General features: G+C 38.2%; 1 protein-coding gene across 2 annotated transcripts in view; it reads right to left on the minus strand.

The window, feature by feature from the left end:
* Positions 1 to 20,768, minus strand: part of TESK2 (testis associated actin remodelling kinase 2) — an 85,924-nt gene that overhangs the window by 38,276 nt on the left and 26,880 nt on the right. For both annotated transcript variants that reach the window (XM_030032464.2, XM_041127797.1), the window contains 2 exons: positions 17,916 to 18,037; positions 9,228 to 9,276 (listed from right to left, as the gene is read on the minus strand). In XM_030032464.2, the coding sequence (XP_029888324.1) occupies positions 9,228 to 9,276; positions 17,916 to 18,037 (171 nt within the window). The remainder of the gene's footprint in view (positions 1 to 9,227; positions 9,277 to 17,915; positions 18,038 to 20,768) is intronic.

The raw sequence follows: 20,768 nt of genomic DNA on the forward strand, positions 1-20,768 counted from the left end.
CATGCACCCTTTCAAAAAAACATAGTTAGGGCAGACAACCCTCCCCCCCAAACCAATGCAGTTGGTTAGTCTAGCACTCTCCAGTTAATACTGCATCAGCGTATGGGTGCTTCTAGAGCTACCCATGCTTCTTGACAAGGATCAATGGAACAGGAACGGATCTCTTCAATTCTGCAAGCCAGGAAGTGTCAGATATATTAAGCCTTTCATACATGGATCTCTCAAGTTGAAGAGAGACATGCTGTACTCCTCTAAAGAGAATCAATCCATTGGTAAAAAGGACACCACTTTGAAGATGAAACAGTATGATGCCTTGTATAGCACAGAGAAAGGATGAGGTAGAGGTGGTCATCAAGCATCAATCTACATTTGCTGAGAGTGCATTCAGCCACTTTTTATAGATTAAACTGAGAACCTAAGTGAACTGTTACACCAAAACTGAAACTGACAGTCCATATGCTGTGAAGAGTGCAATACTAAGACCAAATATGGTTCAAGTGTTGACAAGTATTTTTAAAATTCTATTATCAACAATCAAGAGATGAAGGGAAGTGTCTGCACTGAACCAAGTTTATAAAAAAAAAATTGTAACTGTATTTCAAAATGATCAAAGACATACTAGGAATCATCTTGCAAGCTTCACAGGAACAAGAAAAGGCACAAGGTCTACATGTGGTCCTGGACAAAGCTATTAAAATAACTTGTTTCAGATACATACACACATACGAGTACCTAATATTCAAATTTGTACATATCTCTTTTTTTTAATGTCACAACAATTTAAGCAAAAGCTAAAAATGATACTTTGATACAAGAAATCTGAAGCACATCCCAAGGCTTATCACTTTAAAGATTCAGGATCTTTAAAATTTCAAAAAGATACTGCTAGAGACTTGGTTTACCATGTTATAAACACATTCATCTTGGAATATAAACAGAAGCTTCCTAACTTTTTGGCTTTAAGAAGAGTCCCTATTACTTACGTCTGTTTCCTGATAGCTGCTGTACGCGACAACAAAGGTGATACTTTCAGTTCTTCCTAATTTAGCCCTGGTGTTCATGTGCAATGAAGTCGAAAGCGCAGGCAATAGATTTGTCTTTCTGTACACGTTCAGTTGGTTGGTTTTTATAACCCAAAAAGACTGAGCTGATATTCACAAGTTCCAGTAGGCAGGCACACAGTAACAGAGATTTTTGCATCTTGTAGGTTCACCTTAACTCTATTCCCCAAAGTAAAAAGTAAAAGACTTCACAGTTCTATGTATTTTTAAAAAGGATGATAGAATTAACTAGATATTTCAAAGCACCTATCAGCTTGCAACAATTTTTCTGTGGTGAGATAAGAAGTGCTTTTTCTCAAGAACAGAAGCATAAAACACTATGCAGATAGTGAACAGTCCTAACAGACATCTTATGTGATGCATTCATTCTATTTTAGTGCTGGGAAAAAACAGTTGCAATGAAATGAAGTGATTTCTCACCTTTTACATTACAGACTAGCCTAGTCTTCCTAACACCAGAGTTATTTCCTACTCTGTTTTAAATCCTACTTCTCCTGCCATGACCCTTACTCTTCTCCTCAGGTCCTGCAGTGAACTTCTCACACAGTCGTCAGTCATTAAGGGGGAGTGCAACTACTGCTGCATCAGACAAGGTTACCATTCCTCTTTTCTAGAGGTCAAATCCCTGTGGTCCAGATGAATGGTTTTCTCTTGACCCTGAAGCAAATATATGCAAGGCCTGGCTCTTAATGACTCCTGTAAGGGAAAAGCTAATGAACCCAAACAACCAAATTAACAGAGGAAATAACACAGATGTGTGCTGGCTGGACTTCCAGTCCTGCAACAAAAGCAGCAAAAGGGGCAAGCAAATAATAGCAATAGGTACTCTAGTTTAATACCACATAACCTTTCTTGTCATCAAAGCATACCTTCCTGGAATTAAATACATTCAGTTCTAACACCCAAGTCCATACCAGGAGGGGTATAAAGTAACGACACTTTAACAGAGGATCCGATGCCTCTGATATGCTTTCGGTAACGCTAAACTTACATTTCTGGTACTTGGGTTTTATACTTGCAAAGGCCCAGATTGCCTCTACATGTTACACTTTCCAGCACTGGCACCAGTACAGCACCACTGAAAGAACTTCTTCCTATTCCCAGGGAAGTATGTAAAATGAAGCTGTAGCTCTAACGAATGTTACAAAAAAGATCTGAACTAAGGACAAAAAGAATAAAGCATGCAAGTAGAGATTTATTACAGTATTAATCCACAGGTCATGCTATTCATTGGCTGAGAGATCATAAGGATCAATTTAATCTGCAGAATTTTATACATACTTAGAGTTCTTACAAAGTTTAAACAGCAGTGCTTCTGCAGCACCCTACAGCCAGGAGACATTTAAAAATGCCAGCTGTTGGCTGCTGAAAATCATCTGAAAGATATCCTTTGTCATCATAGCATGCTAATTTTTTTAAAGTTACCTCAAAGTAAATACCATCTTTTTTATGCTATTCTGTATCAAGACTCATTCCCCTAAAACAAAGACATTTAGAATTAACAGGTATATTCTCACAGCCGTCAACAAAAACATCCAAGAGAAAGTTTGCACTGTTGCTCACTTCATTCCTCCAGAAAGTCACAGCAGTTGCCAGTTCCACAAAACCATAAAGTAAATAACTTGACATACTGCCTGAGACCTCTAATACACTCAAGGAAGATGACTTATGTATGCAAATGAGACCAAATTGGACCAGAATTAGGGACCAAATCTGAGGAGAGAAAAAGGACCGAAACATCTCTAGAGTCTCCCCACCCCTCTGCTTTTTTGCTCCTCCTCTTGAGTTTTCTTTTTTCAATACTACAGTCAGAAAGACTACATAAAGTGCCTAAGGAAGATTTCAGTAAGCAAGGGTAGCTAATGAAAAGCACAAGATATTAAGGAATGCAAACTGATCTGGAAGCCTCTAATCAGTATGGCTTGACTGTACACATTAGGTAATACCTAAACATTTTATCCTGCATGAAGTAAAGGGCTTCCCTAATAATTCTCTAAATTGTTTTTTTTGCTAGAAACTGTATGGCAGTATCCAGCAGATGAGTAACATTTTCTAACAGGATGAAGTTGAGAGTGCCTTCATTTCTTTTAATTTTCTACCTGGTGCCACCTTTAACACAACTTTCATCTTCTCTTCAGTTGTCTCCAAGCTCAGGCTAATCAACTTAACACTGCAGCTATTCTCTTTTTTTGAGGGACAACCACCAGAGCCATCTTAGCCAAGAACTTAACCTGAGCTGGTAAACAGGTAATACCTAAACTGGGAACAATTCCTTTGCCGTATGGAATATTTCCAGAATGACTGATAATAGGAACTACAGTTCTAAAGACACTAAGTTCTCTAGGGTTGACAGGCTAGCCTACTGTGATCACCAAAGCCAAGTTAAATATTTGCAGAGCTACACAACTAAAACTAAAGTTATTCAAACAATATGAATCACACTGGTGGAATAACAGTAGGGATTAGCAAGTGTTACAGGAGATGGGGGGAGGAAGGAATAGAGAAGGAATGGTGTTCCAGGGCTTTTTAAAACTCTCAAAAGTGTGCAGTTGCCACCTGGAAGGCAATGTATGCCTACAATTTTTGCTGTAGCATAATGGTTTAGAAGAGGAGACCTAAGTGATGTCTGTCTGGTTCTCTCCATTCCAGGATCAAAGGCTCTCCATAGAAAGGTGCCTAAGAACTGAGGGTAGGAAAAATGAAAGAAGGAAAATTAAATATTTTTAATGACAGATTCTGCTTATGAAAGCTGTGTATCACAAGGACCTTCTCGCTTGAAGAAGTTATTTTCCCTTCTTTGTAAAAGGATAATTCAGCACCATTGTACAACTCTGAGGATTTCAAGCTTTTAATATTTTTTCTTCCCAATCAGTGCCATCTCCAAAAGTAAAAAAAAATACTAAAAAATGGAAGGTCTCCAAATGCCTGAAACTCCACTAATTGCATTTATTGTTTACTTAAATTATTGCTGTTGGGAGGAAAAGCAGAGAAGGAAAGTTTTCAGTTATCACAGACGAACTTAAAAAAACCCTCTCACTTCAAAAGCCACAGGCTCTTTCATTAAGATGAGCTTTAGGAGTACAAAAGGGATACACTGTGCAAGGAAGGAGAAAAAAAAAAAAAAAAGTCTTTTCCAAACTGCTACATAACAGCATTCTTGTCTCAAAACAATGAATTGTGGTTGATGGTAGAAACAGCAGTGTCGAATTCAGTAAGCTATTACAGTGCAACATGTCAAAATTGTCCAAGACAAAAATTAACATGTCTGGAAGGATTTCCATAGTAAATTTTTTTCCTGGGGTTTATGACACAACTATAAAAAAATTAATTGAACTGAAAATGTGCATGAGTTCAAAGAATTCTGTGGATTCTCTTAAAAAAAAAAAAAATTAAAGCAGCAGTCAAGATTCTTCTTACAGCACTTTTTGCCACATTAAACTCTGTTGTCTATATTATACACTGCCAGCATGAATTATTGCGGACACCACCACTCTGAGCACCCAGGAAACATTTTAGACTTCAAGGCACTTTCATGCACCCCTGCACACAGCACCTGTGAGGTGCAGTATATAAGGCAGCTGATAAGGAGAAATCACCGAGTGGGATGCACAGGAGGAGCCAGGTGCACAGAAAGGCTGGCTCGCCCCTTAGCCTCACCATTGTTCCAATGCTACGTATGCAGCACCTTAAAACCAAAGCTGCCCAAATATACTCTCAGACCCATGAAATATCCAATACCATACCAGATACCTGGGATGGAATCAGAAGGACTGACTAGGTAGTACACCAGCAAGAAGACTGAAAGACTGCAGGAGAGGCATGTCAGGCAGACAGCAGATCCAGCTGCTGGCTGACACAATACTGTCTACCCCTCCATCACAGATCATGTGTTCCTATCACACTGCCACAGCCCTGCTCCCTGCCTGAGAAAGCTCCAATGATTGTCAGATCCTGCACTGAGCAAGTAAAGCTACAGCTTCACATTGTGGCAGCAGAGCATTTGTGCACTTTTTTACTATCATCCAGTATGAATTAATAGCCATAAAACTTCTGTTGTAACAATCAGCTATTGTTTGTGAAGCACTGCAATTTCAAGATACCCCAATCAACACATAATAACTCTCCCTTCTTCATCTTCTATACACACTGCTGTCAGGGCTTTCATTTCCTTCAAGAAGGAATTATCAAGCTCTATGACTCATTCTGTGCATATATATACATCTAATTGTACCAAGATTTTAGCCTGACCTCTCAGAAATTCAGATAAACCTGCTTAACAGAGTTCAACAAATAATTTAAGATCCGCAAAAAGGTATTAAGTGGCTTTTATATGCTAGACTGTATGCTATGTTATCTGCTTCAGTGTAATAGCACAGGCCTATAGAACCTGCAACGCACAAATTTGCCTCTCATCTAAAATGGCTGCTTCCTCACGCATCCATTCCATGGTAAATGTGTGTGGGATAAGATTGTACGCTATTGCTATTAAACCACGGCTGCTCCACACTAACTGGCTCACAGCTTCATGTCCCCTGCAGCGTATGCTGTCTGCTAACCTCCTGGCAGTGGCTCAGATCTGGTCTCCGAATGCTCAGCAGCATCTCATGCTAACTGACACCAGAGCCTGTACTACTATGCAAGTTTCTCCAAGTCTGAGGATGCTGTGTGCCAGGAAATTAAGAAATGGAAGCGAATAGAGTTGTCAGATTAGGAAGGTGGCCGGAAAACAGACAGAGGCTTGAAGGAGAGGCTGAAATTAGGTTGGAGAGGCATGCAAGTACAGCAGGAAGCCCTGCAGATTCTTGTAGCTACAGAAACAAATCACTAGCTACAGATTACAGCTGAATACTGAGAAAGGAATACCCAGTTCCTGGTTTTACAGAAAACGAGCACAGCAAGTATGTGCTCATCAGCTCAAAGCTAGTGAGGCAGTCTAATGCCTGCCAACTCATCTGAGTGGTACATCTATCAAAGCATCTACTTCACTTTCCTTAAATGTTTCTTAACTATGTGCTTGCAAGGATAGAGGTCCCTGCCAGCCTAAACCATTCTGTGACTCTAAGGATAGATACTGAACTACTTCAGAAGAGGCATATGCCATAGCTTCTGGCTTGAGTAGAACTTCAAAAACAATATTGGATTTTCAAAACTGATAAGACTGTGGATTCAGACCAAGGCCAAAGTCCTAGTGCAGTCTATAATTAAACAATTCCATTCTTATTTTGAAAAAAACAAACCAAAACAAACAGAAACTGCTTCTTGCCCAACAGTTTTAAAAACAAAAGCCACTTGAGAGGACAATTAAAACAATGTAAAATGTTGCCAAAAGGGAAAAAACCCAAGGCCTATATAAGATCAACACCTTCCTCAAGCAAAAAAACCTGCTCTGCATGATCCACTGTGTTTAGCCTCCCGTGTGTTTAAAGATGCAAGAAAAGAAATCTGTAACACTTCAGACTCTGCCTTCCAATAATAAAGTGCTGTATATTACTAATGTAGCCCCTTAACAGGCTTATAAAATCCTCAAGACTCTTCTAACACCATTTGTGGTTGTTGCCTTGCCAGTTAATAGCACAGGAGGCTATTAAGCACAAGTCATCTAAATCCATTCACTGAACATTTGCCGCAAGTTCTCAACTTCTGTTATGGAAGCATATACATACAAATAAACATGATTCCCCATCGCACCCTCAGACATAAGCTCTAAGTGATGCTGTATCCCTCTTACTTAGGCATATCATCAACTGTACTCTCAAAACACAAGAATGGATAATTAAGCTCCTTACAGAACAGGTCCAGCATAGGCTAGTACGAGAGAGGATTCTCCTTGCAGTGACTCAGACACCTACTGAGCAATGGGCCTCTGAATCAACAGTTTCACCTCCAAAGAAGTAAAACCCTGGCAAAAGTTCTCCGAGTGCTAGTAGCATCAGGCTAGTATCAATTACGTTGAGCACTGGAAGCTAGGAGACCACCTTTTTGGACCACAAGCTGAAAAATGCCATGAGACAGTGGCTGATTTGTTTATCCTCCTGGGCTATATTTGAACTGGTGATTCACCACGTCCATCTTACTGATAATTCCTTCAGCCAGACATTTTAGCCCCCTTCTCTAACCTCCAGAAGTCTTCAGAACTCGACTATTACTCTACACACAGTTCAAGATGAAAAATGCCACTACTGTTGCCAGAAAACACAACTAATTCCACCACTTGGAACATACACAGCTCTTAACTTTCAAAAGCTCTGTAAAATCAAAGAACAACTACTGTAGTGGACAAAATTCTGTGTGGATTCCCTACAACATCAATTTATGATGGCCTCCGGTCCTGTTTTTTTCCTATTAAAGGCATTAAATGTCCACCTTGGTCCACATCAGAAAAGCAGTAATCACTACATGTAGTTCTATAATATGTCACTAAAGTTATTCTGTTTCTCAGAATTTTGCAGCAACCTTCTTCAGCCTAAAACTTTTCCTCTTTGGTCTCAAGATGTTTCAGGAATCTCTTCTGTTGTTCTGAATTATAACTATAAAAAGTTATTCTTTGAAGTCTTTCTTAGATTTATTTGCTTGCCAAGAACTCAAAAATAGCTGAACAAAGTAAGCAGCTACAAAGTTAGCTCTCCATGAGGAAGCATCTGTGCTGGTTTCATTTTCTTGGCTTTCTGGGTGGGGAGGCACATTTAAATGGCAAGCAACTGGGATGAAGGGGAGGAAAAAACAAACAAACAAAAACCCCCAAAAACTAAAAAAGCACACTGAGGAAGATCTGCCAAGATTTCGTTCTGCCAGAATGAAGCATTAGGAAGCTCTATCTCTTCTAGGACATGTTTAGTGAGTGGAAGGGCCTGAAACCTCCCTGTTTTAACTGATCAGAGGTCCAAAAGAAATTGGCAATAAAGTTAGCAAAGCCTGCCTGAAGGACTTGATTAGCCATCTAATGCCAAATCTTAGAAATGTTTCCTTTACTGAGCACAGTGGGGGGAAAAAAAAAGAAAAAAAAAAGGAAAAGACCAAATAAACTGTCCCTCTCATATCAAAGGACCCCTCACATGTGCTGTATCTTGAACGTGTCTTTACCTTTGCTCTAACACTAGAAATATGGCCACTGTGAACTAGTGTGCATCACTCTTACAGTAGCTAGAACTAGAATTGCAGAATTGTCACCCCAGAAGGTGAAGAAATTCACTGCCCACATATGTGCATCTTTGCCTCAGAGTTGCATATGGAAGTTACAGAAAGTGATGGTCACACGTATCCTGTCAGTTGGCATACAGCTATCCAAACTTCTCATTTTACAGTAGTCCTTGGCAAGCACACCAGGAATCTGTTTTAATTGCTAATTAATAACATACTTGTCTTTGGGGGGTGGGAAAGGGTTAATCTTTTAATCAAGCAGTTCCTACAAAATAGAAGTAAATAAGAAACATTAACTTTACAAAACACACATTTCCCCTCAATCTGTACTCAAACTAAAACAGCAGGAAAAACATTTTATTGATTTTGACTCAAAACAGGCAACACTATTCCTAACAAGAAAATACTCCCATCTTGTTTTTTCTGAGCAGTTCACAGGTGGATTAAACATACAACCTGCTAAAACTTGGTGGAAAGACTCATGTGAACAGAAACATCAGTTTCTCATTTGACACCTAGATCTTGGCCACAGTATATGGGCAATGGAATAATTGCTTTTTATGGGACCCAGATTAAGCTGTAATCTTGATGTTATTTCAAATAAGAAAGTGGCAGGGACTGAATACACTAATATCACCCAGCTGAAACATCCCTGATTCACCTGTGAAATGTACACACAACCAGAGTATAAATGAGACTTAAACACAAAGCAATGTCACTGAAACAAATAATATTTAGGGGCAGCTCAACAGTAATCCACATCTCTCATTTAGAATATTATCAGTGAAATTTTATGTTCCTACTGTAATTTTTTTTTTATCCTAATAAGCGCTTCTGATGAGAAAAGACATACAAGAGCTATGAGCCAAGTACAGTTGTGAGGCCTGATTCTGCAGTCTTCCCACTGCATAGCAAGTAGCATGTCACTAGTCACCATAAAAGAAACTATCACTCAAGGTGAACAGCAGTTGCAGAACCTGGCCTGAGAACTGTTTCATATTGAGTATGCGTATCATGAAATAGTCTTACCTCAGTAAGTGCGTGCAGCTGTCCTTCATGTACACAGACACCCATAAACCTATAAGAAACAAGAAAAGAAAAGTGGTTTGGGCTTTTTTCCCCCCCTCTTTTTTTTTTTTTTCTGTAAAGAAACTAATATAATAAGAAGTACTGGATATGCCAAGAAAGAAGGAAAAAGTAAAAGAAAAAATTCAGACTCACAGATACTGCATACCTCAATGTTGATTATTTAAACATCTCAGCATGAAACAAAATCATGTGTGTACACTACAATGAATTTGAATTAGCAGTTACAAGAGAGCACAGGAGACAGCTCAAACTCAGGATGGAAAGTTACTAATTTGACTACAAGCAAAGGCCAGCATATAATGTTTTACACAAAAAGGAACAGTCTCAGAGTTCTGTTTTAAGGAAGTTTAAGCCAAGTAATCCACTGCTGGTCTGCATAAATAGAAAATTACTTCCCTTTGCATTTTGCTGCTTAAGCATAAAGTTGTTTCTTCCTATCCCATTCCTAACCACTCAGGAATATGGGGGCACGTACGTGCAGCATACTTCCCCTCCCCAACCCCGTATTTCCAACCCCTGGATTGAAGCAAGTTTCGATGGTATCCAGTATACACACATTCCACAAAAGTTACCAACAGTGCACAGGTTTCAGACTCCTGTTGTTAATAGTAATGACTGTCACCCTTGATTTTTTCTGGAAAGCAGTAGGGAATGTGCCATACATTTAACATACTAGGAACAACTGAAAGCTCATTTTTACCACCATACAAGCCGAACTTAAAAGTGACAAAATGCAAATTAATATTAATGGTAAACATCTCCCATGAGAAAGTTCAGTGAAACTTAAATTGTATGCACTTCAGAGCCCTCCCTGCACAGTTAAAGTATTGGTTCTTTTTAGATTAACTAATTTTCAGGTTTATCATTTAGATTTTGGTGTGAACAAACACACTGTCATTTCCACAACGTTCAGAAATTTCCACTTTGCAAGCAAGGGGTAGAAATGCATGATTTCATTAAATGTGACAGGGGAATCTTGTGGAGAACAATTTAAAGGAAAAGGACCTTTTATATACTCCAACACTTCCGAATTTAAAAACAAAATGATGCAAGACACATGTAGTACTAGTTCAGCTAAGCTGCTTTGGAAGAAATGAATGATCCTCACTGTTCTCTTGTCTAACAGCTGACTGGTAAATTACAAGCAGCCAAAGAAAAAAAATATAGGTAAGGTCCTTTGCATAAGCTGAGCTGTGGAAATCTGTTTTTATAACCAAAGAAGCAGGACTTGTACTTGAATGTCTATTGCCTGCTCGCACCTCAAATAATAATCCCTGAATTAAATATGCAAATTTTAATTTGAGAGACAGTGAAAATCCAATTCCTCTTGTTTAATGCGTAGCAATAGGGCACAACCAGGTATTCAGGGGAAGGGGAAGAAGGGTTCTTTTAGATATACCATCTACTCAAAACATTGATGTTTCCAAGTTTCACTTCATACAGCAATTGTATATGAACAATTTTGTAAAACAAGTTGACAAATTAAGCTTCCTGAGAGCAAGAAATCCAGACTCCTCCAGAGCAGAAATCTGTTTCTTCCTTAATGCATTCTGAAAGTCTCCAGAGCTATCAGGCATGGTGTTAATAGCTTTATTCACAAGCAAAAATGGAAAAAAAATCCAAAATACGAGTTCCACTATTAGACAACTTTTGAAAGTATTATTTTCTCTTTTATGAAACATGCTGATGACACACAGTTAACCCAGTACTTCAGTATTTTCATTCAACAAAAACCGAGGCTAAATAATTAAAAATAATAATGTTTTCATCTATATAGCCACTCTTCCTTTGTAAAGGTTTATTACATTACTTTCAAATCAGGAATTAATTGTAATTGACTTAATTCTAAAATATGAATGCAATTAAGAATTTATCAAAATTTTGGCAAAATTAAATTTCTTGGCCCATCTTTACCAAGCAGGAAACACATCACTGTCACCCAAAGACTGGCAGAACTTAACTTTTTCTGCCAACCTGTTTTGGTCAAGGGAAGTCTCAATGGAAACATATTCATTACCTTTGTGAACCTACGCCCAAGGCAGAAAAGACACACTGGCTCAAGTTACTAAAAGTAAGAGTTCAAAAATTCTTAAACGTTTAGGGTTTCTACTGGGAAACAGACATACAGTTCTAACTTTAAATCAGAAATTAAAAACAAAGCTCAATATCATGATCTCATGGAAAAAAGCTGGACATTAAGATACATTTATAAACCACACATATTTAGAAGTTATTACCCAGGAAAAGAGAAACCAGATACACTGATAAAGAGAGTTAATGAGTTTACAAGCAACATACTGAAACCATTTAAACTTTGTGTCAAGAATCTCAGTTTTCAGACTCTGGAAAATAGATTGATAGAATGGATCTCTAGTGATCCAAATTCCTGGAAAACTTCTTCTTAGCTGCTGTATCAAGCCGTAATAAGCCTCTTGGTTAAGCCAAGTACTGCTACAAAACACTGTTGGAAAGCATTTTCACTAAAAGATAATACATGCAGCTGCTACCAGGAAATAAAATTACCAAGCAAGACTTAACATAAGATTTCAATTTCTGAGAATGCCCCAGATGAGATCCCAAGTTCTGTGGATAGGAAGCTGACATGCTGGTCCAGTACAGCTGAGCTTATTCCTGTTGGCTAGACGCACTGTCTCCAGAGCCAAAATGTGCTCGTAGGTGAACTTCAGCAGAATGTCTTGTCAGCCAAAGGTTATACTTCCTATAAGCATTTCTAGTTGGAAGAAGCTTCAATGACCCAGTCATCCACAAAACAGGAAACCATTTGCAGTTTAAGGAAGTTTATTTTCAAGACAGTATCTGGCCTTATCAGGAAAGCTGAAGCACTTCCAAAATCCTAACTAGTGGTTGGAAAAGTTTCTCCAGAATCTGCAAATATGAAGGATGCTATTTGAGTCCACCCTACTAAATACAGCACAGCACACTTCCACCACAAAATGCTTTCTAACAAATGTCAGCAATGTTCAGATGTTGGAAGTCTCTTTCCATAAACCAAGTTATTCCTCAGTCAATCTGGAATACCTGCCCTCCTAGACAAGAGCAAGAGAAGGTACTCTCGATATTCCTTAGTCTGTTACAGCAGTTACCCAAACTGCTTTCAGGTCAGTCAGACTGCAAGGGAGAAAATTGTGGACAGGAAAGGGGAGACTAAGAACTGTAGCCTCAGTCTGCAATTTTTGCCTCCTTGATAAATCAAGGAAAACTAATATCCAGATTATACAGCCACTGTGGACATCTAGACATTGAACACATGCTTCCCATTAAAAGAACTTCACTGGGACATGTTCCTGTTCTGTGGATAAACCTGGGGCAGCTACAGTCCAACATAATAAATTGATGCCTTCTGAAATCTACTGCTTGTATGAGAAAATTCAACAGTTTGATGATAACAATAAACCTAAGAAACAAACCAAACACACCAATGCAAAAGTCTTTCATATGACCTCAGTAACACAAAGAGAAACAAGGTCAAAAGACACATGCTTATTTCACTGCACTGATTGTTGGAGAAGGAAGAGGGTGAGTAAGAATATTAAGTCTGCATTAAGGCCCTCCTTAATGTTTTAGGCACCATGCTATGTTAAAAATTTATTTTAAATTTTCTACACTTGCATTTTGATTGCAGATGCAGAGGTAAGGCATTTAATCTATCCTTTCTGTAACGTATTATACACAATGCATACAGCCTCTCTTCTGCTGTCTTGTGCACAGCATTTCTAAAATACTCCTTTTTGATGACCACACTACACAGAAGTAAAAGTATTTTTCTTCTCTGTTAAAGCACCGTTCAATACAGGACAAAGGATGTTAAAAGACAAAAGCCATTCTTCTGCCTATTGTAACAAAGTCCATCACAAGTACTTTCACAAAAAGGAAGCTTTGAGAGGAGAAAACTGCGCACAAAAAACCCTGGTATTGTGTTCCCAGGGTGCTAGATTTGTCTGAAAGGAGATGAAATAAAATTCTCCTTGAAAGAAGTTCATGTAATATGCACACTGCTTGCTTTTTAGTATGTGTGCATGCGCACACAAGAAGGTGGATTTAATCAATGAGTCAATCTGCCTGCACGCTCACTGCCAAACACGCAGCAATACCTCCAAGCACTCCCATGAGAGCACTTAAGACATGAGCTAAGGCTTTCTGTGTATAGAATGTTTTAAATGAAGTCCCCAAGGTATAGATCAAATAAAGAAATACTTTTTCATGCAAACAGTAGTGATATTAAAGACTGAAATTCTATCTCAAAATTGAAGGTACGCTAATTTAAGAGACAGCACAGGAGATGGGAGAATCTGTGTAAGCACACCACTTCATTTGTGAAAATGAGAAAAACACACCTGTAAGACATTACCAGAATGAAAAGGTATCAGGTCTCTCAGGTTGCAGCCCTAAGGCTCCCAGCCTAGGACACAAGGAGGGAGATTTCTTGAGTCCTTTCCAGCCCTATTTTCTTACTTTGATTTGGGTAAAAACCTCAATGACTACGGCAGCACATTGGTATTCAGAGAAGCAGCAAAGTGGTAAAAAACATTTACAAGCATACGCTAGACCTTTCTGATCAAAATGGATCTACATAGCTGACCAAGAGCAGAATTTGAGCCCAAAAATACCAAAATGAGTGGGGATATTTAAAGCTAGCCTTTCACTCCATGCCCAGAAACATGTTATTTTTAAAGCCTAAATAACCAGATTGATGCTTCACCAAGTATTAGAACCAGGGAAACTGAAATACCTTGACACAACTCCATCTCCTAAAGCAGTACAAAAGTGTCACCAAGATAAAAACACAGACTGCCTCTAGGTAATCTCTACCAGGCTAAGGAATGGAAGAAAGTCAGCAACTACTGACAAACTCACACTCCAGAATGGTGATTGCAGGCTAGGATAAAAACCTCAACAGGCATCTGTAACTGTGAAAATGAGTTGATACAGACAGCACAGGAACAAAAGCAGTTTCTAATAGTCAGCAATATTTATTACTCGTATCAGTGCAATCAATGGCAAAAATACAAGAATCTTTGCAATAACATATTGAAGTTAACTGTGGGCACATTTGAATTGATAGCTTGTAAAAAGTTGCTATGTATTTTATAGCAATGGCAAAGGGATGGGTTTTTTAATCACCCAAAGGATAATAATGATCTTTGGCTACCAAATGCACTACTAGGAAGACGAATCTCTTCTCTCTTCCATATGACTTAGGTCATATAAACTAGGGAAGAGTTCCAGGACAAAAACATTGATTCAATTACAAATTTTAGGTACCAAAGCATCAGGATGTTCAAAAACATAACCATGCACCCAGATTTAGGAAGACTGTAGTACACTAAAACAAATGTATCATTGCTGAACCTGACATTCACTTTCTGAAATATTAACTCACTGAACTGCACATGTTGAAATAGGCTGAGAGCAGATTTTGTATGCTGCAAAGCCAGTAGCTATGCAGTTTCATAATTTTACAAACCATTTTATATCAGAGCACCTTGCAGCCCTCTACCTGCTACACTTAACCACTGCACAACATGATCTCAACATTTTAGCCTAAGAATCCACTATTACCCTTACTAGCAAACAACAGATCAGCACTAAGGAAAGTAACTTGTTTACAGCGTAAGTTAACAGTAGGTAGTCCTAAAGCTTACAGAAGATGAAGAAGCTCAGAGGTACGTATTAGATAAAATCAGAGTACGCCTGCAAGGAATGTGGATGAGATCCAGTGAAATCAATAAATAATTAAACTTGATGCTAGTGACAAAACAGCTTACTCGGTAATATAGAGGAAGAACTTCAAAGGACAGAAATTAAGTTAAGAAAATAACATTTAACAGCAAACTGAGGTAGCTCATAGTGCCTGGAAAGGGGAAGTTATGCATTAGAACTTCTTGTATTAGTATTTAAAGTGAATTATCCTCTTCCAAGGTTAAAATTTCCAAAAATAATCCCAGAAAATGTTTCAGCAGGAACACGTTGTTGTAGAACATTTTCCTAGTGACCTCCCAGTAATACTACTCCAGCAGCTCTTACTTGACAACACAATTTTTTCACGTCTCACCACTTTACTATAAAAGCAAATTCTTATCAAATATTATTTTTAATGTGTTTCTAAAGTGGGAAATAGGTCCTAAACTAATTTTTACAACAGTAGTAGAAGCAGCAATGATTTAGAGGTTTCTGAAACATAGATGTTTGCATGCATGTGTGTGTATATATACAGGTATATATAGACACATAGGCAGGTAACATTTAAAAAGGGCAAAATCTTCTCCCAGACATAAAGGGACTAGAAACAGTGCACTAAGTAATTTTAAACCAAAAATAGAATGACACATAACTAACACACAAAACTACTAAGTTATCTGCTACAGAAAGAAAAATAATAGTTTTTACTGATTATTATTATTTGATAAAAGAATAAACTAAAACTAAATAGTTTTCTCATTTGCATTTTCTGTAGGAATGTCCTTGCTCCCTACAGCAAGGGTACTTACCTAATACATAAGAAAAAGGCAGTATTTTTTACCAGAGAACCAACTCTCTTTGAAGAATCCTCAAATCAAGCAAGTGTAGTTTATTCTTCAAAACAAATTATTCAAAGATAAACTGTTTCTATTTAAGTCATTTATTTCTTATGTATTCACTCATAACTGCTTAATTGAGCACACAGAAGAATGAGCACATAGAAGAAAAGATTTCTCTATCAATCCTGTGTAATAACTGGGAGACCAAATGGAATTCCTTTTCTCCTTCACACATAAATCAATACATTATTGTTCTTTCTTCAGGACCATCTGTGCAACACCACTGACTTCAAATTATTCATAGGCTATAAGGCCAGAGGGGACCAGTATATCATCGGTATGATCTCTCAGACATCATAAGGCATTTAAATTTCAGCAATTACTCAGAACTAAGCACAATAACTTTTGTTCTCAGCAACACCTGTGTAACTCCATGGGGGGGGGGGGGGGGGGGGCAGGGTTACATTAAGCTGCAACTGAATGCTTTTTGCTTGTGAAACTATCCCTTTCCTAATTTCCCTCACCCCAGCCCAAATGAAATACCTTATTTTGAACAGAGTTGTAAAGCTAGATGTTTTTTAAAATAAGATTTACAAACCACACAAAGTTGATAAAGAAACTGATGAAGTGTACTGACTTCATGATTCTGACAATGCCAATCCCATGAAGTTATTCTTGCCACAAACCTTACTAAAAAAGCAGCTGTATCAGTCCCCAGGATCATACTCTGCTTATCTAAGGATTCTGGGGGAAAGGAAGTGGTGGATAGATATAAGAAACAATTAATGATCCTGAAACCTAAGAAGCCAGATATCTAACATAATAAAAAATAAAATAAAAAAACCCCAAAACCCACCAACAAACAAACAGAAGAGCCAGAGGAGTTTCTGGGAACTCATCTCACCTTGGATCAGAGAAAACAGACTATGAATTCTAATTAGGGACAGATTACTACAACACTTGAATAAATATATTGTGATAAAACCAATACAGTTTACTATGAGTAAAAATTCTCTAAGTTCACAGGTTTTGGGGGTTTTAAGAAAAAAAAAAAAAAATAGAAAATAGGCATGAATTAATGGAATGTTCCCTACAGATAGTCCAAATGCTTCCGATATGTCTCCTCATAAATACTCAAGGAAAAAAACAAGATAATATTGTCACACATCGGTTGATGAAGACTGAACCAGGGTTTCAAGGATGAGAAAAGTTGGTTATAAAGGATTTTAGGAATCAGTACTACATCTGTACTATTTAACAGTCCGGTGAAGAACAGGAAATTAAGTTACTTAAAGTTCACTGTGTCTCCAAAACTTTTCAGAAAGAGCTATACTGCCTGAGACTATCAAAATGGATCCCAGCTGTGCAACAGCAGTTTAGGAGAATTGGTTATTTGGTGCACCTTTAAACTTCTTAATGTTGTATCTTCAGCTAATTATGTTGAGTGTCACATCATCATAAAAGAGTAACCAAGACTGAAAAGATTCAAGGAATAAGAAGATAAACATTGAAACATTCTGGATTTGCATCCAGTAATCTATTGCAAAACAAGAACTACCTTTTTCCTTTCAAGAGCAGATAAATCAGATTAGTTCAACTCTAGCGTCTTTTCTTCAGTCCCTCTTATCCCACCTTGCAATACTACACTAAGAAAATGCTAAAAACTATAAAACAGACCTAAAAATATGAGGAAGCTATGGCACTTTGCATTGTTAATCTGCGAGGTTAGTAACCATTGTTTATATGAATGGTGTTAAATTTGCAATAATTTAAATTCATGAAAAGAAGCCAAATTTCACTCTTCATACCATTTTACTGATTCATCAGAAATTTATGATGTGAAAACTTGTTTTTCTCTGAAATAAGTTACTCATTACTGGTAAACTCCAGATACCAAAATCATGTGGATTTTCAATTTGCTCAAGTTTTTTCTTCCTCCTCCCCTTCTTCCATTAAATTAAAAGCTGATCCTAATACATTCACAACAGATAAAGCTATAATAAAAAAAAAAATTAAATAAAAAATGGAAATAGGAAACCTCTACTAAAGACAACCTATCTCTATACGATTCAGAAAAAAGCCAGTATACCTTAAGATGTTTGGATGTGAGAGTCTATTCATAAGTTGAACCTCTTTCAGCATGTTTGCTCTGTTGCTGTTCAGCGTGTTCATCTTCAAAGCCATGACCTGGTCTGAAGTTCTGTGCCTTACCTACAGGATGCAAACAAAAAATGGTAAGGATATGAAAAGACTGAAAAACTAGTAATGCTGTAGTACAACTTAGAGATCCTTCATGACAAATGACTTGATCTATGCTCTGATTTCTGTAATCTCTCACACAGATGACTTTCTATAAGCATAGTATCCAAATGTGAAAAGGTATTTTGCTCTTCTCTTGAAACTGGTGATGACAGAAGGCTTGAGAAGTTGAAAAATAAAAAAAATTATCAGCTGCTTAGTACAAGTAAAGGAAGCCACTTATTTGTCCAGGGAGATAGTTTCCTACTGCAAGACCTATGAAACTTACCTTCATTCCACCCATATCCCTCTTCTTTTCCCATTGCAGTGGTTGGTGTCATTGTTCCACAAAACATGTTATGAGGGGACCCGCTGGTTACAGCTACAGGGCAGATTTCAGAGGCATTCAATGTTTACTTCTGAACCAAGACCACAAACCGGATTATACATTCAGTGGACAGAAAGCATTTATACCAATGCCTGCTGCAAAGCAGAGAGGTTACTGGACATGGTACCTAGTCTGGGATGTTAGCAGTGGCTGCAGAGCGTCAGCATGAAAAAGAGGATTTCTCTAGCAACTGCACAGAACCAGCACACCATTCAGAGTAACCCGCCCCAGTCAGAAATGCATGATTGTGGCCATTTCTAACTTGATACTCTCAAACTAGCCTATTTGTCATCAGCAAACAGACCAATGTTATGTAGATGTGTGCTACTATCAGAAAGGAGTTGTCACAATAGTGCAAGACTTGCCAAGCCTTAGAATTTCCTTGCAGTTGAGCGTTTCCACATGCATATCAGTAGTATTCATGGAAATTGTGTTCCCATTATTTTCTTCCTACATCAGTACTTGCAGCCCATAAAAAGAAAATGTGTACTTCTTAAAGCACTGAACTACAACCATGGCAAATTCATTCATGTTTACTGAGATTAGAAAAAGGTTAGAAAAGTCTGTGATGCAACAATTTTCCAATAAAAGGCTTCTTTAGCTGTGCTATGTGAGTTACAGAAAGAACAGCTGAACTCACGATAAGCAGATTAAGAAGAAAGCTGGGTATGTTTTTTGGAGGTGAGGCTCACTGGTAGGTCTGAGGCAGCAAGTGATATCCATTTTCAAGGTTTATTCGCACACTGTATCTTCAAGAACAAGGGGCTTATTTCAGCTAAACATTCTCACCTAGACACAAAGCACCATGAATTCAGCACAGGGATGTACTGGGAGGAAAGGGTGTCTCATGTTTCAGATGTGTGCCTGGCTTAACGCTTCTGAGTTGCCTATTCCTGTCCCAGGTCCTAGTTTGAAGTACAGGGTAGCACTGGAAACATGGCAGTTAAGTGGTAAAACAACATCGAGGGACTGAGTGAGTAGAAAAATAGCCCACAGATGCTTTTTCTCCTGCTTCCCCCTGGCCCATGCACAGGAGCTCCTCCAATGCCTCACCCACAGTCACCCAGTAATCCCAGTGCAAGAAGGATCAGAGAAAGGAGGTGGAGAAGGATACAGAAACCAGCACTGAGAGCAGAAACAAACAGCAAGTTCATAAGCATGGGACTCCTCCTTTCAGTGGCAATACTGGGTTTAAAATAAAACTGGTTGAACTACGGCTTTACTACATTATAACAAGATAATCTAGAATCCTTCTGCACACAACCTGTCTTGCCTGTTTGGCATGCTTATTGGTTTTAACCTGGATGATTGCATGTTAAGTTGATGAGGTTTATTGTTACTTGTCAGGTTTCTTGTGTCTATTGTGTGCTTTCATTAATTTTTAATTTTACGCAGCTTTTGCATACCCAGCCAATTTGAATGAACAAGATAAGTTGGAGAGGTCAATGTCGATGTACAGACTTTTCAAACATATATTTTAGTTATACATTAGTTTTATTAGCAGTAATGCTTTGGTTGAGAAACAAAAAATTAAAAAAAATGCTTTCATAGACTTAAGAAAGGAAGATTTGTTCCAACAATGCAAATTTAAATTAAGAAAAAAGGACAATTTAAAAGCTTTGAATCTATACACAGCAGCTAAATCACCACACTTCCTCTGGGAGGAGGGTTAGGAATCTTGGGTGTTGTGGTAGAGTAATTTGGGGTTTGCAGGGAATAGGAAAGAATTTGAAGGAACTTAACTCCTACAGGCAGAGAGATGCTCTCAACAGAACTTCCTCAGAAATCAGCTTTCCACTAACACAGAAGCCTCAAGGTCTGCCAACAGGGAATGAATAGAGGTAGGTGGTGAGCAGGAACTCAGATGGAGTGTGGTCTTAAACAGTATTTGCCTTTTCATTAACTCTGCTAGCTACCTCTTAATTTCCTGCCCATTTCTATAATTCACTCAGTTCTGTGCCAAATTTTCAAGTCCTTTTGCCTCAACTCTGAGGTAGAAGTAGAATCTACCGTAGGTCCTTCTTCCTTATTCTTTGCCTTTTCCTTGTTCTGACCGCTCTTCTTGAGCTAGGGAAACATCAGAAAAGAGGGTGGGTAAGTTTTTGGGGCACTGTCCCCCTGCATGCTTCCCAGATTCTCAGGTCTGATATGTAAGAGGAAGAGGTTAGCAACGGCTTCTCAAAGGTCTGACTGTCCACAGTACTAACTCCACATTCCAGAGAAAACTGAGCCACTTTTGCAAAGACAAAATCTTTCATCCTCCATTTCAGAAGGATATTCTGCAGGCTTTTCAGTCTTGATAGACTGAACAAGGTT

The sequence above is a fragment of the Aquila chrysaetos genome, chromosome 12, assembly GCF_900496995.4.
Source record: "Aquila chrysaetos chrysaetos chromosome 12, bAquChr1.4, whole genome shotgun sequence".
In the NCBI taxonomy this organism is placed as follows: domain Eukaryota; kingdom Metazoa; phylum Chordata; class Aves; order Accipitriformes; family Accipitridae; genus Aquila; species Aquila chrysaetos.